Source organism: Nomascus leucogenys, chromosome 19 (genome assembly GCF_006542625.1).
Source record: "Nomascus leucogenys isolate Asia chromosome 19, Asia_NLE_v1, whole genome shotgun sequence".
NCBI classification, from domain to species: Eukaryota; Metazoa; Chordata; class Mammalia; order Primates; family Hylobatidae; genus Nomascus; species Nomascus leucogenys.
This window is the reverse complement of record NC_044399.1, coordinates 19465102-19488209: the sequence shown is the minus strand read 5'-3', so window position 1 is coordinate 19488209 and position 23108 is coordinate 19465102. Positions and strand designations below refer to the sequence as shown.

General features: G+C 35.8%; 1 protein-coding gene across 5 annotated transcripts in view; it reads left to right on the top strand.

Moving 5' to 3' along the window:
• WDR35 (WD repeat domain 35) overlaps window positions 1-23108 on the top strand; it is an 85542-nt gene that overhangs the window by 41752 nt on the left and 20682 nt on the right. For all 5 annotated transcript variants that reach the window (XM_030800113.1, XM_030800112.1, XM_003275973.4 and 2 more), the window contains 10 exons: window positions 1227-1336; window positions 1800-2010; window positions 5956-6036; window positions 15600-15736; window positions 16055-16258; window positions 17633-17779; window positions 18394-18526; window positions 20472-20582; window positions 21538-21702; window positions 22572-22712. In XM_030800113.1, coding sequence (XP_030655973.1) covers window positions 1227-1336; window positions 1800-2010; window positions 5956-6036; window positions 15600-15736; window positions 16055-16258; window positions 17633-17779; window positions 18394-18526; window positions 20472-20582; window positions 21538-21702; window positions 22572-22712 — 1440 coding nt within the window. The remainder of the gene's footprint in view (window positions 1-1226; window positions 1337-1799; window positions 2011-5955; window positions 6037-15599; window positions 15737-16054; window positions 16259-17632; window positions 17780-18393; window positions 18527-20471; window positions 20583-21537; window positions 21703-22571; window positions 22713-23108) is intronic.

Here is a 23108-nt window from a genome sequence, read left to right as displayed (position 1 = left end):
ACTTACAGTTTCTAACACTGAGTGGAATGAGCCCTGTGGAAGATTGCATGCTGGTGGGGGCAGATTGCATGGTGGTAGTAGGTATTAGAAAGTTTCCTCCTCTGTGTAGCCCGATATTTTATGTTGGAGAAAGTGCTTTGGCTCAGCTACTTTCATAAGACTTAGAATGACGAGATAGCATGTTTGCCAGCCAGTAAAATAGAGAAGCCTATGGCAAATTTAAGCTGAAATTTTCAAATAGAATCAATGGCATAGTGTCTTTTCTTGAGCTCTGAGATTTGAAGATATTAATTTTAGAAATTAATGTTTACTTTAATACAGTAATGCTGCTCGGGTTATTGCATTTGAATTATGGAAACAAAACCTTAATAGTATATATTCCAGTTTTAGTTACATTCCTCAGCCATGAGCTAATTTTATGGGGGGAAAAATCTGAAGAGATGCTATTTCTATAGTATTCCCTCCTTTCTGATAAGCCCTCATGAGACTCATGTTGCAAAAGCAGTGGTTCTCCGATTAAAAAGAGGAGAGTTAAAGATCAGCTGTGTGGAGGCTTCCACTTTGTCTCACTGCCATGGCCTGAGGCAGCCAAGGGTTTGAAACCCACAGTTCTCTCATGGCATTGTACTTACTGTTGATCTGTCAACCTTAAGATTTACCCTGAGTTGTGTATAAAATTACATGCTGCTTTATTTTTTAAACATATTTAAGCTAATACTCATAGTATCCCTGCATTCAGATCATCTTTCCTTTTGCTAAAAACTAGTATCAGGTGGATGACTATAGGATAAAAACCTAGACCTTCAGTAACAGCTATATCATATGATCTTCTGTTGATTTTTCATATACATATGTAATTTAACTCAACAAGTACTTTGGTTTAGCTTTTAATGTGCCCCGAATATTAACCTAGATAACAATATAAATAACTTTAGATTTTTTTTCCTTGTGATGTAAGAATTTGTGTATTGCCAAAGTGCTAGGTTTCTGACTTCTTTCTTGAACATTACATGAAAAAAAATTAGAATACTTCAGCTGTTTGAAAAAGGTTTAATTAAATTAGTAGGTAAATATATACTTAAGGACAGGATTCATTATCAGAATTGAGAATTTGCTGTGACATCACTTTGGTTTTAAGACAAATGTATAGACATATAGAGAAATAGTTGTAGTTTAATATTATTATGATACACGTATGCTTAAGTAATCAAAAGTAATTTCCATAGGGTCGTGAATCTGGCACCATTCAGAGATACAGTCTACCTAATGTTGGTTTGATTCAAAAATATTCCCTTAATTGTCGAGCCTACCAGTTATCCTTGAATTGCAACTGTAGGTAAGCCTGAAAACTCTGCTCATGTAGTTGTTAGACTTAGAAATGATCAGTTGGGATTGTTAGATTTATATGTAATAAATGTAAAGATGGGTGTGTCTATTATGAACTTGTCTTAAAATTCAGTATGGTTTTATTTTATACTGCATTTGGTTTAAATGTCTTTAATTGGGCGTATGGAAGTACTAGTATAATTTTTTACTCTTAAAGCTTAAAAGCACTGAGACTATTTTATATTTCCTACCAATGGGTTTTGTCTCTGGATACATTTTCCTCAGAAGAGAGCAAAATGGAGAGTAGTCCATATCTTGTATCAAATTTATTTAACAAAATTTTAAGCCATTTCTACTGTATTCCAGGTTTCTGATAATCTGATTTTGAAGAAGAATGGCTATAGGTAATTATTCTCATGATTGCTGATAGTAATTTTATAGTTTTTTATTTTCTCTAATTGCATTGTTTTTAGCCGTCTTGCCATCATAGACATCTCAGGAGTTCTGACTTTCTTTGACTTGGATGCTCGAGTAATGGACAGTACAGGACAGCAAGTAGTTGGAGAGTTGTTAAAATTGGAACGAAGAGATGTCTGGGATATGAAGTGGGCCAAAGATAATCCTGATTTGTTTGCAATGATGGAGAAGACAAGAATGTATGTTTTCAGAAACTTGGATCCTGAGGTAAAAACAAGAAATGAGTGTTAACAGTCTATAAATAATGAGCCAAATATATTCCCCTTTGTTTCTTTAAGAAGTTTGTTGAATAGCAGTGCCAACATGGCTGCATGAATTTCTGAAAATAAATAGGAACATTTCTGTGGATTTTAAAAATATTTGGTCTTAGGTGAGAAAATACTTATCTATTAAATATTCTCTGTTTTCCCTGAAAGGTACTTCCTAGGCATTTATTTATCTGTTCTTTTTAAAAGGTGGAGCCATGGTCACTAGTCTTTTTTTCCCTTGTCAAACTTAAGAAAACAAAGAAAGTCAGTAGTCTTATTTACCAGAATTTCTCAAAATAACCTAATAAAAAACCATAGTTTTCAAATTTCCTTGTCCGTTCATTCTTTTCTGTCTCTTTATTCACTTTATTCTGTGCTTACTTTGTCTTATTTATATTTACATTTACCATATCTTTCACAAATCTGTGTTCTTTCTTAACCCAGATATTCTTACAAATATGCAAGTGCAGGCAGGGATTAATCTCTCTTTTGGGTATGAGGAAGCCCCCTTTGTTCTCATTTTTAAGGTTACATTTTGATTTTCTGCCTGTGGCTCACATCAGCTAATTTCTATGCTCTGGATTTTCCTGTCACTTAGTCTACTCTGGCCAACTGTCAGCTGTTGTATTTAGGAAATACAAAATAATCTGAGTGGTAACCTAATCAAAACGTCATTAAGAAGGTAAATCTTTTAAATGACTTTTGAATTAGTAACGGATTTTCAATTTGGAATTTTCTGTACTCCTGCTGCACTCTACTCATGTGAATAATAAGGAATAAGTTAATAAATGCATTATATCATTAATTTCCATTTGTTTGCATGTATAGCTTCCTTCTTGGGAAGAAATTGCATGCTTGGGCCCCTGAGCTGCCAAAGGGTTTCTGGAGTAATTTATTTAGTGGTAAACTGTTTGCCCCTTTAATATCCTAAATTATTTTCACATTTCCCCATTTGAGTCCTACTCAGGAATTTTGGATGTAAAATGCCCTGATGTAAAGTGCTCTCAAAGGCTCTGTTAAAGCTTTTGCAAGTCTTAGGATCTTTGTGATTCTTCGACCCTGAGAAATGGTTCAAAGGAAAGGCATTCAGATTCAGGGCTGCTGCATTTGACCTGTAAGCGTGGGCTTCTTTCAAGGGTCCAAGGGAAATTTAATCCTTGCCACAAAACAATTGTGGCAATTTGACAGGTAATCGTGGGATAACCTTGAAGTTGGGAGAATACATTTTGAATGTTAGAGTCTTTTTCTGTCCTTAGCCCTGCTCATACGAAGTCACAAATCATATGTTTGGAGAAGGGAGAATGTTTGTTGTATCTGGCTGCTCATAATGTGTCTATAGCACACATGGTCAGTCTGGTACCAAGTGAAATCTTTGCCTGGTGGAAAGAGTTTCTTAAGTAGTTTTAACAGAACAGCCTTTTAAAAACATACTATTTTTTAATTTGAATTTGTTTTCTGGTTTGGCATGTAGTTTGATTTCTGTTAGATTTAGAGCTAGATGGATTTCTTACAACCTTCCCACTGTCTGGATTTCTTTATAAATGATGCTGTTCTGTTCTTTTCATTCACAAGGACACTGGCTTACTGTGGTCACAGCTGGTTTAGCTACTCTGCTCATTTGCTCTTCTAGCTGCTTATTGATCATGTAAGAACATGATCTCTTCAAAGCAGGGAAGATCTGTTTTACAGGATCTGCTGAGTTACGTTTAATAGTATGTTCCTTCAGGATATAGAATTCTGTATTGTTATTTAGGAGATAAGTTATTGTTTGACAGCTAATAACAGAATATATTTTTATCCATTTGAGTGTTGTTAAGAATTCTAGATTCATACCTTTATTTAAGCTGTAAATCTTCAGATTATTTGAGAGAAAAAGATGCTATCTGTGTGCAAAGTTTTAATTCACTGATAAAGCACGTTTTCTTTGAGAATTAGGAGATGAATATTTAATGTTGATACTCCCCGCTCGATCATTTTCATCTCCAGTGACCCTCTGAAGGTACTGATTGCACTCTTTTGTTCTTTTTCTTGGCTCTTCCTTCTCATTGGCACTACAATTTCATATTCATGTTTCTTTCATATCTCATAATTTCATCAGACTCTCATTTTTGTACATTTGCTTCTTTTTCAAACAAGGGGCTCCCAAACTTTTGAATATATGCTCTTATATATACATATTTATTTAGAAATTATTTACATGACCTACCATATTAATATATTATGAATCATGCCCCAAAATAGAAATTTTAAAAGAATGAGAAAAATAAATTTTACTGGATGACATAACTTTATTTTTATAAGTCATGCTAATTGCTATGGTTCATGCTAATGCTACATTAGCTAGTATATCAGCATAATGCACATTTTAGAGCAAGGTTTTGTTAACTTAGTGGATAAAAGTCTCATGTTTCAAATAGTCTACTTGATAACGTTGGCCTTTTAGCTGACTTTTGGTCAGACCTGATAGGATTGTCATTGTTTTCACGTTGTAATGTGACTGACACAAGGATCTGTGCTAGGATTAAGAGTGGTGTCAGTTCTGCCTTTCCTTGTTTGCTTGTGCTTGCATTATATTACTTTTAATTTACAAGTTCTTTGCAAGAAGCTTTTTAAGCCACTTGTCCAGTTTGTGAGAGTTAGCTAAAATTAGGTGATACAATCCCTCGATTCACTTAGTTAGGTATATGCAAACCTCAGTATATCACAATATGCTAAAATTGTAGGACAAATAAAGGTACTTCAGTATACTCATTATATGGCACATATTATGAGGCCTTCTGACTTGTGTGCCGAATAAGGGTGCCAATATTTCTTGGTGTAGTATAGATTATTAAAGCTTTAGTTACTTTTTTGATAAAAAGAAGTATCTTGCATACTGGTTAGGTGAGACCCTGCTGGTCTGAAACTTCATATTTAAATGAAGTGTGTGGATAGATAGCTAATGAATTTTGGAAACTAAAGAAAATTGGTTAATTCCAGCAGAAGTTGAATTTTTAAAATCTGAATTACATAAATGTATTTACTTATGCATTAATAATCAGATTATTTTTGAAACTTAGTTTTTCATCTCTGTCTCCATCTTTCTCCCTTTCTCTTTGGCAGTATTTTTTTTTTCATGGATCAACTTTTGTGAATTTATCTTTTGATTATCTTGTTTTGTTGCACTGTCTTGCCAAAAATAAAAAAAAATTTCTAATGATAAACATGTTTATACAAAGATCTAGGGCAGCTACTTTACTTTATAATATGCATATCCTATTCTTTATTTCAACAGGCCTATATAACACAAGATAAGAGACAGACATATAACAGTCTCATTCACTTACATATTGGCAAATAAATCTTCTTAAGAGTAGGAGATATATCAGGAATGCATTCTGGCTTATGTTACAGAGGAGAGACTGTTCAGTGTGGTATGGGATTTCTTTGCTAGAGGGCTTACATACAAATATAGTGTTTATCAGCTTTATGAAGAATTAACTTTAATATTGAATTGCATGAATTAGAATTTTCAAGCTATATGACTTTTTATTAATTGAGAAAGTTGGACTGAATATTACATGCTATTAGGGAATTAACATTAATTATGTAAAGTGTGATCATAGTAATGTGGCCATGTAAGAGAAAATTCTTATGTTTTAAAGATATGTACTGCAGTATTTAGGGGTAAAATATCATGATGTCCATAATTTACTGTATTTACTTTACAATACTTCACCCAAGAAGTTAAATGAAGCATATTTACCATAATGCTAATTATTTAGGTTATGGGTATATGAGTGTTAATGACATTCTCTCTTTTGTTTACCTGAAAACTCTGATAATAAAATTTAAAAGCATGATTTGTTGGAAGAGAGGAAATTTTGCATAATGAAACATAATTTTTTTTTTTTTGTCTTTAAAGGAACCCATTCAGACCTCGGGATATATTTGTAGTTTTGAGGATTTAGAAATTAAATCTGTTCTTTTGGATGAGATATTAAAGGTAATTCCTAAAAAGTTACATTTCTGTTGCTAGCTTGACTGGGGATTATTTCTGGACCAGGCAGTGTAGTATCCTGGTTAGCAGTGTGGACCCAGGAGTCAGATATATCTCAGGTCCAGCCCTGCTCTCTTATTGTCCAGCCTTTAGGTGGGTGCCTCATCTTTTTGAGCTTCACTTTACTTTCCTGTAAAATGATGATAAAAATGTATGAGTCTCAGTTATTGCCTTTATAAAATACAGATAATAATACTACTTATAGGATTGTTATTATATAAGATAATGTGTGAAAAGCAATTAGCACAATGCTACGGCCAAGTGAGAGCTAAAAAAATGAGTGCTAATTGTTGTCATTGTTTTTGTAGTAATAACGAGGTACTGAAGAAATATTTAAGAGTTTAGCCTTTTTCTAGTTCTAAGATACTTGAGTAACTTTTTTTTAGAGATCTATGTTTCCATTTTTTCCAGGTTTTGTAAAATAATCCTTTTTTCTCTTTTTAAATTCAAGACATGATTTTGAACCCCTGCATTGGCCTATATTGACCATCCTTTGAGAATTTTTTTTCTCTAAGAATGTACTGAGAGAAGTTTTACCTTCATTTTAGCCAAAGCATTAACTTTTTCTATGTAATATATATATATAGTTGTTTTTTTTTTTTTAATTTTTTGTATTTTTTTTTTTATTATACTTTAGGTTTTAGGGTACATATGCACAATGTGCAGGTTTGTTACATATGTATCCATGTGCCATGTTGATTTCCTGCACCCATTAACTCGTCATTTAGCATTAGGTATATCTCCTAATGCTGTCCCTCCCCCCTCCCCCCACCCCACAACATCCCTGCAATGTGATGTTCCCCTTCCTGTGTCCATGAGTTCTCATTGTTCAATTCCCACCTATGAGTGAGAACATGCGGTGTTTGGTTTTTTGTCCTTGCGATAGTTTACTGAGAATGATGTTTTCCAGTTTCATCCATGTCCCTACAAAGGACACGAACTCATCATTTTTTATGGCTGCATAGTATTCCATGGTGTATATGTGCCACATTTTCTTAATCCAGTCTATCGTTGTTGGACATTTGGGTTGGTTCCAACTCTTTGCTATTGTGAATAGTGCCGCAATAAACATACGTGTGCATGTGTCTTTATAGCAGCATGATTTATAGTCCTTTGGGTATATACCCAGTCATGGGATGGCTGGGTCAAATGGTATTTCTAGTTTTAGACCCCTGAGGAATCGCCACACTGACTTCCACAATGGTTGAACTAGTTTACAGTCCCACCAACAGTGTAAAAGTGTTCCTATTTCTCCACATCCTCTCCAGCACCTGTTGTTTCCTGTTTTTTTAATGATGGCCATTCTAACTGGTATGAGATGGTATCTCACTGTGGTTTTGATTTGCATTTCTCTGATGGCCAGTGATGATGAGCATTTCTTCATGTGTTTTTTGGCTGCATAAATGTCTTCTTTTGAGAAGTGTCTGTTCATGTCCTTTGCCCACCTTTTGATGGGGTTGTTTGTTTTTTTCTTGTAAATTTGTTTGAGTTCATTGTAGATTCTGGATATTAGCCCTTTGTCAGATGAGTAGGTTGCAAAAATTTTCTCCCATTCTGTAGGTTGCCTGTTCACTCTGATGGTAGTTCCTTTTGCTGTGCAGAAGCTCTTTAGTTTAATTAGATCCCATTCGTCAATTTTGGCTTTTGTTGCCATTGCTTTTGGTGTTTTAGACATGAAGTCCTTGCCCACGCCTATGTCCTGAATGGTATTGCCTAGGTTTTCTTGTAGGATTTTAATGGTTTTAGGTCTAACATTTAAGTCTTTAATCCATTTTGAATTAATTTTTGTATAAGGTGTAAGGAAGGGATCCAGTTTCAGCTTTCTACATATGGCTAGCCAGTTTTCCCAGCACCATTTATTAAATAGGGAATCCTTTCCCCATTTCTTGTTTTTGTCAGGTTTGTCAAAGATCAGATAGTTGTAGATATGCGGCATCATTTCTGAGGGCTCTGTTCTGTTCCGTTGATCTATATCTCTGTTGTGGTAACAGTACCATGCTGTTTTGGTTACTGTAGCCTTGTAGTATAGTTTGAAGTCAGGTAGCATGATGCCTCCAGCTTTGTTCTTTTGGCTTAGGATTGACTTGGCGATGCGGGCTCTTTTTTGGTTCCATATGAACTTTAAAGTAGTTTTTTCCAATTCTGTGAAGAAAGTCATTGGTAGCTTGATGGGGATGGCATTGAATCTATAAATTACTTTGGGCAGTATGGCCATTTTCACGATATTGATTCTTCCAACCCATGAGCATGGAGTGTTCTTCCATTTGTTTGTATCCTCTTTTATTTCATTGAGCAGTGGTTTGTAGTTCTCCTTGAAGAGGTCCTTCACATCCCTTGTAAGTTGGATTCCTAGGTATTTTATTCTCTTTGAAGCAATTGTGAATGGGAGTTCACTCATGATTTGGCTCTCTGTTTGTCTGTGATTGGTGTACAAGAATGCTTGTGATTTTTGTACATTGATTTTGTATCCTGTGACTTTGCTGAAGTTGCTAATCAGCTTAAGGAGATTTTGGACTGAGACAATGGGATTTTCTAGATATACAATCATGTCATCTGCAAACAGGGACAGTTTGACTTCCTCTTTTCCTAATTGAATACCCTTTATTTCCTTCTCCTGCCTGATTGCTCTGGCCAGAACTTCCAGCACTATGTTGAATAGGAGCGGTGAGAGAGGGCATCCCTGTCTTGTGCCAGTTTTCAGAGGGAATGCTTCCAGTTTTTGCCCATTCAGTATGATATTGGCTGTGGGTTTGTCGTATATAGCTCTTATTATTTTGAGATACGTCCCATCAATACCTAATTTATTGAGAGTTTTTAGCATGAAGGGTTGTTGAATTTTATCAAAGGCCTTTTCTGCATCTATTGAGATAATCATGTGGTTTTTGTCTTTGGTTCTGTTTATATGCTGGATTACATTTATTGATTTGCGTATGTTGAACCAACCTTGCATCCCAGGGATGAAGCCCACTTGATCATGGTGTATAAGCTTTTTGATGTGCTGCTGGATTTGGTTTGCCAGTATTTTATTGAGGATTTTTGCATCAATGTTCATCAAGGATATTGGTCTAAAATTCTCTTTTTTGGTTGTGTCTCTGCCTGGCTTTGGTATCAGGACGATGCTGGCTTCATAAAATGTGTTAGGGAGGATTCCCTCTTTTTCTATCGATTGGAATAGTTTCAGAAGGAATGGTACCAATTCCTCCTTGTACCTCTGGTAGAATTCAGCTGTGAATCCATCAGGTCCTGGACTTTTTTTGGTTGGTAAGCTATTGATTATTGCCACAATTTCAGAACCTGTTATTGGTCTATTCAGAGATTCGACTTCTTCCTGATTTAGTCTTGGGAGGGTGTATTTGTCGAGAAATTTATCCATCTCTTCTAGATTTTCCAGTTTATTTGCATAGAGGTGTTTGTAGTATTCTCCGATGGTAGATTGTATTTCTGCGGGATCGGTGGTGATATCCCCTTTTTCATTTTTTATTGCATCTATTTGATTCTTCTCTCTTTTCTTCTTTATTAGTCTTGCTAGCGGTCTATCAATTTTGTTGATCTTCTCAAAAAACCAGCTCCTGGATTCATTAATTTTTTGAAGGGTTTTTTGTGTCTCTATTTCCTTCAGTTCTGCTCTGATTTTAGTTATTTCTAGCCTTCTGCTAGCTTTTGAATGTGTTTGCTCTTGCTTTTCCAGTTCTTTTAATTGTGATGTTAGGGTGTCAATTTTGGATCTTTCCTGCTTTCTCTTGTGGGCATTTAGTGCTATAAATTTCCCTCTACACACTGCTTTGAATGTGTCCCAGAGATTCTGGTATGTTGTGTCTCTGTTCTCGTTGGTTTCAAAAAACATCTTTATTTCTGCCTTCATTTCATTATGTACCCAATAGTCATTCAGGAGCAGGCTGTTCAGTTTCCATGTAGTTGAGTGGTTTTGAGTTAGTTTTTTAATCCTGAGTTCTAGTTTGATTGCACTATGGTCTGAGAGACAGTTTGTTATAATTTCTGTTCTTTTACATTTGCTGAGGAGAGCTTTACTTCCAACTATGTGGTCAATTTTGGAATAGGTGTGGTGTGGTGCTGAAAAAAATGTATATTCTGTTGATTTGGGGTGGAGAGTTCTGTAGATGTCTATTAGGTCCACTTTGTTTAGAGCTGAGTTCAATTCCTGGATATCCTTGTTAACTTTCTGTCTCGATGATCTGTCTAATGTTGACAATGGGGTGTTAAAATCTCCCATTATTATTGTGTGGGAGTTTAAGTCCCTTTGTAGGTCACTCAGGACTTGCTTTATGAATCTGGGTGCTCCTGTGTTGGGTGCATATATATTTAGGATAGTTAGCTCTTCTTGTTGAATTGATCCCTTTACCATTATGTAATGGCCTTCTTTGTCTCTTTTGATCTTTGTTGGTTTAAAGTCTATTTTATCAGAGACTAGGATTGCAACCCCTGCCTTTTTTTGTTTTCCATTTGCTTAATAGATCTTCCTCCATCCCTTTATTTTGAGTCTATGTGTGTCTCTGCACGTGAGATGGGTTTCCTGAATACAGCACACTGATGGGTCCTGACTCCTTATCCAGTTTGCCAGTCTGTGTCTTTTAATTGGAGCATTTAGCCCATTTACATTTAACGTTAATATTGTTATGTGTGAATCTGATCCTGTCATTATGATGTTAGTTGGTTATTTTGCTCATTAGTTGATGCAGTTTCCTCCTAGCCTCGATGGTCTTTACAATTTGGCATGTTTTTGCAGTGGCTGGTACCTGTTGTTCCTTTCCATGTTTAGTGCTTCCTTCAGGAGCTCTTTTAGGGCAGGCCTGGTGGTGACAAAATCACTCAGCGTTTGCTTGTCTGTAAAGTATTTTATTTCTCCTTCACTTATGAAGCTTAGTTTGGCTGGATAGGAAATTCTGGGTTGAAAATTCTTTTCTTTAAGAATGTTGAATATCGGCCCCCACTCTCTTCTGGCTTGTAGAGTTTCTGCCGAGAGATCAGCTGTTACTCTGATGGGCTTCCCTTTGTGGGTAACCAGACCTTTCTCTCTGGCTGCCCTTAACATTTTTTCCTTCATTTCAACTTTGGTGAATCTGACAATTATGTGTCTTGGAGTTGCTCTTCTCGAGGAGTATCTTTGTGGTGTTCTCTGTATTTCCTGAATCTGAATGTTGGCCTGCCTTGCTAGATTGGGGAAGTTCTCCTGGATAGTATCTTGCAGAGTGTTTTCCAACTTGGTTCCATTCTCCCCGTCATTTTCAGGTACACCAATCAGACGTAGGTTTGGTCGTTTCACGTAGTCCCAAATTTCTTGGAGGCTTTGTTCATTTCTTTTTATTCTTTTTTCTCTAGACTTCCCTTCTCGCTTCATTTCATTCATTTCATCTTCCATCAGCGATACCCTTTCTTCCAGTTGATCGCATCTGCTACTGAGGCTTCTGCAATCTTCACGTAGTTCTCAATACTTGGCTTTCAGCTCCATCATCTCCTTTAAGCCCTTCTCTCCATTGGTTATTCTAGTTATCCATTCTTCTAATTTTTTTTCAAAGTTTTTAACTTCTTTGCTATTGTTTTGAATTTCCTCCCGTAGCTCAGAGTAGTTTGATCGTCTGACGCCTTCTTCTCTCAACTCGTCAAAGTCATCCTCCATCCAGCTTTGTTCCATTGCTGGTGAGGAACTGCGTTCCTTTGGAGGAGGAGAGGTGCTCTGCTTTTTAGTTTCCAGTTTTTCTGCTCTGTTTTTTCCCCATCTTTGTGGTTTTATCTACTTTTGGTCTTTGATGATGGTGATGTACAGATGGGTTTTTGGTGTGGATGTCCTTTCTGTTTGTTAGTTTTCCTTCTACCAGACAGGACCCTCAGCTGCAGGTCTGTTGGAGTTTACTAGAGGTCCACTCCAGACCCTGTTTGGCTGGGTGTCAGCAGCGGTGGCTGCAGAACAGCGGATTTTCGTGAGACCACAAATTCAGCTGTCTGATAGTTCCTCTGAAAGTTTTGTCTCAGAGGAGTACCCGGCCGAGTGAGGTGTCAGTCTGTCCCTACTGGGGGGGTGCCTCCCAGTTAGGCTGCTCAGGGGTGAGGGACCCACTTTAGGAGGCAGTCTGTCTGTTCTCAGATCTCCAGCTGCGTGCTGGGAGAACCACTACTCTCTTCAAAGCTGTCAGTCCGACAGGGACATTTAAGTCTCTGGAATTTCCTGCTGACTTTTTGTTTGTCTGTGCCCTGCCCCCAGAGGTGGAGCCTACAGAGGCAGACAGGCCTCCTTGAGCTGTGGTGGTCTCCACCCAGTTCGAGCTTCCTGGCTGCTTTGTTTACCTAAGCAAGCCTGGGCAATGGCGGGCGCCCCTCCCCCAGCCTGGCTGCCGCCTTGCAGCTTGATCTCAGACTGCTGTGCTAGCAATCAGCGAGACTCCGTGGGCATAGGACCCTCTGAGCCAGGTGCGGGACACAATCTCCTAGTGTGCCGTTTTCCAGGCCCGTTGGGAAAGCACAGTATGAGGGTGGGACTGACCTGATTATCCAGGTGCCGTCTGTTACCCCTTTCTTTGACTAGGAAAGGGAACTCCCTGACCCCTTGTGCTTCCCGAGTGAGGCAGTGCCTCACCCTGCTTCGGCCCGCGCACGGTGCGCTTCACCGACTGTCCTGCACCCACTGTTTGGCACTCCCTAGTGAGATGAAACTGGTACCTCAAGCAGAAATGCAGAAATCACCAGTCTTCTGTGTCGCTCGGGCTGGAAGCTGGAGACCGGAGCTGTTCCTATTCGGCCATCTTGGCTCCACCCCGAGAATCTATATATATAGTTTTTGAATTGAGATAGTAGATTTAAAATTTCCAGAAGTTAGTGGCAATTTGGAACAGGTTTGGGTTTGATATGTAAATTATATTTGGATTTGATATGTAAATTATGGCTCTTTTATTGTGAACCAGTTTCATTTTCTATATCATAACCACCATGCAGCAATGGGATGGGCCACCACCTAAAATTTGATTTGGATGTAAAGATTGATGATACCATAGGGACACCAAGAATGTATCTTCCATGATGAAACTTTTAGGGGAGAGAAGGGCAGGCTTCCCAAGCTGTCAGAAATGGCTGGAGAGCACAGGGAAAGGAGACTGGCTTGATGGTGTTTTTGTTGTTGTTTTGTTGTTTAGTAGTCAGGGAGTGGGTCTGGGGTGAGGCTTTTAATGGATAGGGGATTATGTGGTTTGAAACTCACTGGCACCCCAAAGGAAGGAGTATCTGGGCTTTCTCATTAGCTTGCCCCATGTGAGGCAGAGGGGAAGAGGGAGGGGTGAGGTTTAAAAGCTGTCAGCAGCCAACCATCAAAAATGGAGTCTGGGCTGTTACTACCTAGGATTATGTTACCTCCAGATTTGACTATTTGACTCTTCTCTATATGGATGGCACTTTTCTTGTCCTTGTTTAAGGTGTATGACTTGTAAAACTAATGAACTTATTTCATTGCCCGTTTAACTTGAATACAGTACCACCAGATAATATTTTTTCCTTTTCCACATATGTGAAGAAAGATGTCTATTGTTTTTTTTTTCAGCAGGGTTTCTCTCTGTTGCCCAGGCTGGAGTGCAGTGGTACCATCATGGCTCACTGTAGCCTCTGCCTCCCAGGCTCAAGTGATCCTCCCATCTTAGCCTCCTGAGTAGCTGGGGTCCCAGGCACAGGCCACCATGCTCGGCTAATTGTTTGTATTTTTTTTTTTTTTTTGTAGAGATGGGGTTTGCCATGTTGGTCAAGGGTGGTCTTGAACTCCTGGGCTCAAGTGAAATGCTCACTTTGCCCTCCCAAAATGTTAGGATTACAGGTGTGAGCCACCATGCCCAGCTAGAAGATGTCTTTCTGCTTGTCTTCTTTCCCAAAAGATTTAGGGAAAGAAGACATTATTTCTTTCTTTCTTTTTTTTTTTTTTTTATTTTGAATATGTGGTTTTTCCAGTGCCCTTTAAAAAAACAGTCATAAGTGGGTAGACTCAAACTAAGGTGACTGAAATATTTTGTCTGCTTTTATATATTTAGTGGTTTGATAAAGAGTGAGCTTCTTGAATCCCTAACATCTAGCAAGGATCTGATACAGAGTTGGTTTTCAGAAAGTGTTGGTTAAATTGATTTTTTAAAATGAATACTTTACTGCTTTTAAACAAATGGCAGAATTATATAGAATTCAAGCAAAACAGAAAAGTACTGAAAAAAGTTAAAAAAAGAACCCTAAACCCCACAACTCAGATATTTTAGTCACTACCATTAAACATCAGAACATCATTCCTTACAGCTGCAAGTTATGTATGGAAATATAGATTTGATAGATTTAGATGGATGAACAGAAGTAATTTTATAAAAATGACATCATTGTACAATCTACTTTTTTAGTGTTAATTTAATTAGATAACCTGAAAGTGAGTTTAAAGGAATTCTAGACTTTTAGATAATATTTTTCCACTACAAACAATACCATTTTCCTCGGTTGAGAAGAAAAATTATGAAAAACCAGGTAGTTATTAGTTTAAATTATATTTTAATTTTTAATAGTATTGTCTTTCCACTCTAAAAGATAACATTCTTACATTTTCTTCTTTTTCTCCTTTTGTAGATACATTATTTTTACGTTGTCAAGATTTAGAACATTTAAATTTCATCTTGTAATCCTAATTTCCAGTTGTTTAGTCTTAACAGTTAAATGAAGTCAAAGCTATTAGCCAGGCTTTTTACTACATTTTCTCTGTACGTAAGTTCTTAATTTTGGTTAATCTTTCAGTTGGCTGGATTTCATCATTAGTAGTGTTTTTCAAGAAAGGCTCATAATTTCCGATTGCCTTAAGCTCTAGAATGTGTGAAAATGCTTGTGGTGTTGTTGCTGTAATTGATGATTATATTGAATTTTGTGAAGTTTTTTAGATAAAGAAGGCTCTCAGTGGTAAAATGATTTACCCAAAGTTCATCTATTCATTAATTCAGCAACTATTAATTAACAGCAAATAAGACACAGTTCTTGGCCTCAGGTAGAGGAGTTGAGGAGATGGATAAGTAATTCAGTTGCCAGAAAAGAGTTAGGGGTGCTGTGATTCAGTCAGGATGGTACACCTGTTCAAAATTCTGAAGCAGGAGAGCATTAGGTCAGTTCTGAGATGATGAATATTGAATACTGTAAATAGTACAGCTAGGCATTGTGCTGAATCTTTGAGACGTGTTATCTCATTTAAGGTGAAAAACCAATCTGAGCAGAGGGAAACAGGGATGCATAACTGTGAGGGACCCCTTCTGCCATTTTCCTCTGTCCCCTTTTCCTCATAGGCCGCCTGATTGCCTCAGAGGGACTTACTTGTGGGTTTTGGATGTTTTCCAAATAACTCAAAAGACCCCAACATGAAGATTTCTCTTCCTTATTTTGCTCACAATATGATGCCATTTTTTTTCTTGTTTTGTTTTGTTCTGGTTTTTAACATAAAAAAGAAACACATACTTTGATGGCAAGTATTTGAATTTTTTTGTTTTCATCTTTACTTTTAGGATCCAGAACATCCAAACAAGGATTACCTAATTAACTTTGAGATTCGGTCTCTGCGAGATAGCCGAGCACTGATTGAGAAGGTTGGAATTAAAGATGCATCTCAGTTCATAGAGGACAATCCACACCCCCGACTTTGGTATTTAAAAAAAGCAAACTCTCCCAAGATGTCAGGTGTAGGTTTTTAAAGTCTCAGCTTTGTCCCTCTGCTCCCCTACTATCCTCCTGATGGGAGCAGACTTCCATTCTTGCTCTTCTTTTTAAAATATAGAAATTCATTTAGATTTGGAAATCCTCAAAATAAGCAGAATATTATTTGAAAAATGTTTGCATGTGTTACTTTCCACCATGTTTCTCTAGAAATAATAGACATAAATGATAATTGAGTTGTGATTCAAGACTAGTTTATCAGTAATTTGCAATATGCACTTATGTTTTTGTTTCTTTTAAAATAAAGGCGCTTACTGGCTGAAGCAGCTCTTCAGAAACTGGATCTATACACTGCAGAGCAAGCATTTGTGCGCTGCAAAGATTACCAAGGCATTAAGTTTGTGAAGCGCTTGGGCAAACTACAGAGTGAGTCAATGAAACAGGCTGAAGTTGTTGGCTACTTCGGCAGGTTTGAAGAGGCTGAAAGAATGTATCTTGAGATGGACAGAAGGTAAGTTATGAAGGCGCAGGCATCCCTGAGTACTCTATCAGTTCATCATTGTATTTTTTACAAATGGAGACTATAAATACATTAGGTGTATCATACAGTTTATTTTAGAAATTAATTTTAAGTTTGGATTACAACCTAGATATTCTACATGCCCCTCATTCATTTGTGTTTTGTAGTCTGGAGGCAGTTTTCTTCTCTGTTTTTACATCTAATAATGGCTGACTCTGGGAGGTTTTTTTTTTCATTTGATGGGAAAAAATGATAGAACAACAGAGACTGGGATCTTTTATATTTAAGACATAGCTCATTATTCCAGTTCTTTCTTTGTTTGTTTGTTTAGGCCATTATTTAATTTAATGTTGTCAAGAGGCATAAAATAAAAATCAGAAGTCGTTAGGGATCAAGATTAGTTCTTTATATTTCATTTTTGATTTATATAAAATAATGTATGAACTTCATAAATATTTCTTCTTTTGAATTAAAGAACTGTAAGGCCTGTCTCCCTGGCCAGGAATCAAACCCAGGCAGCTGCTGCAAAAGCAGAGAATCTTAGCCACTGAACCGCAAGGCGGAGAGTCTGTCTGAACTTCATTTCAGCTGTTAAGATTGTATCTCATCTTCATTAATGTTATTTATACTCCCAGGAGATCGCTAATACGACTTAGGCTCTGAAAAGACATGTAAAACCACATGTGTTAATACTGTGTTTTGTTTTGAAATAAACCTGATCACATCTAAGAAATTGCTGAAAAGAAATGATTGCTATTTAAATTATTATTTTGCTAAATAAATTGAAAGTCCAGGAAAGTAAAGGCACAACATTGTTTCTTTTCCCTATTGTGGTATCTTAGACCATTTGGGCTGCTTTAACAAGATACCTGAGACTGGATAATTTATAAAGAACAGAAATATTTTTCTCACAGTTCTGGAGACTAGGAAGTCTAAGATCAAGGTGTCAACAGGTTTAGTGTCTGTTGAGGGCCCTGTCTCACTTTCAAGATGGTGCTTTGAATGTTATGCCTTTACATGGTAGAAAGTGAAAAGGGCAAAAGGGGCGAATTCTCTGAAGAGTCTTTTATAAGGGCATTAATTCATAAAGGCAGACATAATGACTTCCCAAAAACCCCACCTCTTAATACTACCACAATGGAGATTAAGTTTTAACATGAATTTTGGAGGGGACACACATTCAAACCATAACCTCCAGGTGCTCCTCATTTCCTCTTAGCTTGTCAGGCTAAGTTTCTAAAGTGTTTGGAGAGTCACGTTGTCCACTGCTGTGTAGTCTCAGCACCTAGAACTGTACCTAACACATAGTAGGCTCTTGGTAAATATTTGTCAAATAGATGAATGTATGAATGCCTTTGTTTGTAGGGATCTTGCTATTGGCCTCCGGCTGAAATTGGGGGATTGGTTTAGAGTACTCCAGCTCCTGAAAACTGGATCTGGTGATGCAGATGACAGTCTCCTGGAACAAGCCAACAATGCCATTGGAGACTACTTTGCTGATCGACAGAAGTGGTATGTAACTTTCCTGGAGCTCGTCAAGCATTCATGCAACACTTAGTAGCTGCCTGAGTACTTCTCTAGGAAGTAATCCTGGGGAAATGAAGATCATTTTCTTGAATGCTAAAATTCAGATAGCTCTAGATTCATCTTGGAAAGCCAGAGATCCTGTGAAGTTGTGAGATGAGCACTATAAAAATTTGGAGTGTATAAACACATAACTTGTACTTAGCTCCATGCAGCTTTCTGTTTGAGACTACAGTATATAATTCTAAGATGTTTTATGATTTATTTTTGAACAAAGTTTAATAAGTGTTTTTATTTGCTTTATTATATATTATTTTCAGAAATCATTGGCTTTTATTCTTTTCGTTTTGATTAGTATGCTTATGTCAGTGTTTGGGAGTAAAGCACTGGTATTTCTTAAGAATAGTCAAGGAATCTTACAACTAGAATATGCTTTAGATTTTTTTCCCCATTTATATGTTTGAAAGTTATTCTGGAGCTGAAGATAATGAACAGTAATACTAGTACTGGGAATTATGATGAAGGAACATTTTGGTTGAAAGTGCTTATTTATCAGGAGATTCACATTAGTTTTAAAAGTTTTACCTTTTTTCTTTCTGTAGGTTGGATGCTGTACAATATTATGTACAAGGACAGAACCAGGAACGCTTAGCTGAATGTTACTATATGTTAGAGGATTACAAGGGGTTAGAGAACCTTGCCATTTCACTTCCAGAAAACCACAAGTTACTTCCAGTAGGTATTGCAAATTTTGGTTTTTGGAATTGTTAGGTTACTTTATAAAACTTTATGTTATAGTCAGGAAATATCTCCCACAATAAAGAAAATTAAAAATCTGTAATGTTACAGTTTCTTAGACATGGAGTGATGCTTTTAATTATAAAGCAATGTATAAATAATATAGAATGCTTGAAAATGGAGGGGGGAAAGTCAGTCACATTCCTACTACTTTAATATGATCACAGTCTTGTGTAGTCTGTTAAGATTTATAAAGTTACTTTTTAAATCTTAGCTGAATACATGAAATATTTACAGACGAAATGATATGTTGCTAGGGATTTGCTTCAAAATAATCTGAAATTGTTTGAAGTTTGCTATAACTTAAGTTTAAAAAGATAGCTCAACTTTTATTATGTTATATTAACAATAAAGTATTTCAAGTTAAAAGAGAAATCGAAAGAATTCTCTTGCTTTCGAATGTTCTTTTAGAGCCTCTTAATTAATTGTTGACTACTGCAAATAAGTTTTATTTTATGTGTTTAATATGTAAATCACTGAGCTGTACAATACTTGTAGAGCTAGCAGCTCTCAACTTCAGAGTCTGGATGTATATCAGTTGTGAGTTCTGCTTCAAAAATTTTGCCTATTAGTTAATAGATAAGTATAGAATTATGGTAATTCAGTTCTCCCTATTGTGAATTTGAGCAGCTCTCTCTGTAATAATGGTATTTTCACTCACCCTTATTTTCAATCCTATGGGTTTTCTTGAGTAGGAAAGAAACTGAAATTACTTAGAACCCTGGGTATAGGGAAGAGTGTATCCTCCGTTAGTGTTGTCTGTTAGATGTGTCTGATGATGCCAACAAAAATTTTGCTGTAGAGTATCCAGAATAGTAATATTCCTGAGTAAATGCTAAGTAATTATAACTATAATAATAATAAATAACTAAAATAGTAAAAATTTTAGTATTATAAATTTTAAATATAGAGGAATTTTTAATAATATGGGAAGGTGTACATAATAAGTAGGAAATACGGGATACAAAATTATGTATTGTGTGATTGTGTACAACACAAACATATATATTCAAAGGACAAAGATGTTAAGAAATTACATCAGAGTATTGAGAGAGGTTTCTTATGAATGATAAGATTATGAGTAATTTCACTTTTTCATGTTTTGTAATTTTTTTTACTAATAGAATGTATTCCCTTATAATCAGAAAAATATAAGCATTGTTTTAAAAGTTGGATATAAAATATACTTTCATACTTCCAAAAATATTGTAGAAGGGTTGGGGAGGGAAAACCTCTGGCTAGTTAGATATTCTGAAAGAAAAAAAAATGATGTTCTGAAAATGTCCAGTGCAGCTGAACAAGTAGGATTTGTTGTTGTGGTGGTGGTGGTGGTGGCGGCGGTGGTGGTGGCGGTGGTGGTGGTGTTGGTTCTTCCTCGCTGCCACCACTTTCCAAGGGAGCTCTGTTTTGGGTCTAGCTTCCTGAACTGATTAATGGCAGACTTCTCTAGGACATTTCTTTATAGAGGTATTTGAGAGCTCTGTGAATGTGAGATTTCCCTTAAGTCTCTAGTTAATAATTAGCACTGAGTATACCACCAATTGACAGAAAGGCTTTTTTCACCCACTGGTGGGGGATTTGTTTTGGAGCTTGACATTTCTGTATACAATAGCTACTGAACTGAGATAAGAAAGGAGTGCAGTGTCTTCAGGGCATGGTTAAAAATCAGATCCACAGCCTGAGCCAGTGAAGCTCTGGTTTTATAGAAGTGATGTCTTAGCATCCATTCTCATTTGTACCCTCTGCCCTTGCGTCTGTTTACAAGAAAAATCTAACTACCAGTAAATTTAATACTCATACTTCCCTACGGAGTTTTGTTAAATTAAAATGTAAGTAATTTCCTTGGTCTGTGAAATCTGATACTATTGTTTTGTTTGTACAGGAAATAGCACAAATGTTTGTCAGAGTTGGAATGTGTGAACAAGCAGTGACTGCATTTTTGAAATGTAGTCAACCAAAGGCAGCGGTAGATACCTGCGTACATCTCAACCAAGTAGGAACTGAAACTTTCTGTCTGTGCAGCTTGTTGTCTTAGGAATTTTTAAGTCAAAGGAAAATTAAAGTCACCGTAGTGATCTTTTAAAGATTATTGCCAGTGTAAGGGTTGGAGAGCCTGACATGAATTTTATGGAAGGAGCCAGGCAGGTATTCTCTTAATTGAGGACCAAGAAAGTTGCACTTACCTCTTAAAAGTGCTACCATGAGGGGTGACCCACTTATAACCAGCTCAGAATGGGAGCATGAACAAACCCTGTGCTTTTAGTCTGGCAAGTTTTTGTCTGGAAGTAATTTCATAATTTTCTGCATTTTATTAGGGTTGGGTTTTGTTTCCAAAGAAGGACCAGTTAACGGTTGGTCATTGCCTGCGGAAAGAATTGAGTTACTTTATCAATATTTATTTTGGCAAATCTATTTTCCTTTTCCTTTATAGAAAACATACATTTGATATTTTTAAGAGCTGAAATTAAACTGAAAGTACAGAGTTATTATAGAAACTATTGACTATTAATGTATTCTTTTAATATTTTTCTTATTTTTTAAAACCCCTTTTGCTTTATAAAAATAATTTTAAGTGTCAAATCTGATAGGACAGTTTCACAACTGAAATTGCATATTTTGTTTTACTATAACATATAAACAATTGTATCTTTTTCTTGCTTGAAGTTTTGTAAGATTAGAATTACAAGATTAATATGACTATAAACTTTGAAACTTTCATTTTCACGTGTATTTCTTAAGCAAATCAGAATCTTAGAGATCATTTAATCATTTTGACATATGCTTATAGAACTTATGTTGCTGTGATTTTAAATGCTATTTTTAAAACATGCCAGTTTTTAATTTTGAAATAGTGTTTTTATTATAAACTTAAAGCTTTCTTGTGTGAATTTTATGATATATGTGACTGTAAATACTTGGGTGACTGAATGGTGTAATTTTTCTCCTAGTGGAACAAAGCTGTTGAATTGGCTAAAAATCATAGTATGAAAGAAATTGGATCTCTGTTAGCTAGGTATGCATCTCATTTACTGGAAAAGAATAAAACTCTTGATGCCATAGAACTGTATCGGAACGCCAATTACTTTTTTGATGCTGCTAAACTGATGTTTAAGGTAATGTAAAAATCTTGGTGAATATTTGATTTGTTCCAGTCACAACATTTTATATATGAAAGAGCACATTCTACATTTTCTTTGGAAACAAATATTTATTACAGCAAAACCTCTCTGGTTTTATTGCTTCTGTATACATTATTTTAGTATTATTACCTTTTACCAACAAAGATGTTTATTAATATTAGCAACTTACTAATACCTAAACAATTGTATGTTGAATGCTGGAGTTAACAAAGAGTTAAAGAAATTGCTGAGACTACAAAGTACAAATTTCTACAACAGGGAATTAAATTTTGTTGATAATAGAGTTTTGAGTTCTTTTAAATGTACAAGTTTTAAATATTACGCTTTACATAATATTTATTTGGAGGGAAGATAATTAGTACAGTATTAATGTGTACACATTATACATTCTATTCTCCCATTTGATTTAATGAAAAAGGAAAAATATCTCTTAAAATCATTTAAATAAATTTCAGCTTCTGAAGGATGCACCGTGTTAACACTATCGTATCTTTGTGTACTTGGAACATTATTTTAAAAATCGCTGTATTATGGAAAATATCAGCATTTCATCAACACTTTCTTTATTCCGATTTAGTTATCTAACAGCACCTCTCATTTTCTAAGAGCGATCTGAGTTCCAACTCCTAGGGCTAAATACTAAGGAAAGAACTAAATACGTATAGATACTAATGAAAAGAAGATAGGTTTTAAGATATTTATCTTAAATAGGTGGTATTTATATTCCATCTTACTGATTTTCCTCCTTTTTTAGGGAATTAAATCTGTTAGTTTTGGAAATGATTATATTTGTACAAATATAGATAGGAAGTAACTTCCCTCAATTTTTAAAAATGTTTAAGGTTGCAGATGAAGAGGCAAAGAGAGGAAGTAAACCTTTACGTGTCAAGAAGCTCTATGTAATGTCAGCCTTACTTATAGAGCAATACCACGAACAGATGAAGAATGCCCAGCGAGGAAAAGTTAAAGGAAAAAGTACAGAGGTAAAGTAGCACGTTAAATAACATTAAGTCATCGGGAGTGTTTAAGAAAAAAAAAAAGAAATTATCAAACTTCTGTTATGAACAGGTCATTTAATTTGCATGTCTGCATTTGTTTCCTTAAATAATATGAAGAAAAAGAATGACTGATTTAGAATTAGTATTCAAATTTAGAAATTTCTACCTACAAATATTGAAATTGTTTTTCTATAATACTAATCTGTAGTCTTTGCTTTAATGTCTTATTTGTTAAAAAATTTTACTTACCTGGGAAATCCTCCTTTCTAATCAGTGAGTTTTAAAACTTTTGTAGATATATTATTTTAATGCGTAAATGAATGTCTGATTAACTTAGAATCTAATTAGTTATATTTTAAAATTTATTCATGCCAGTTTAAC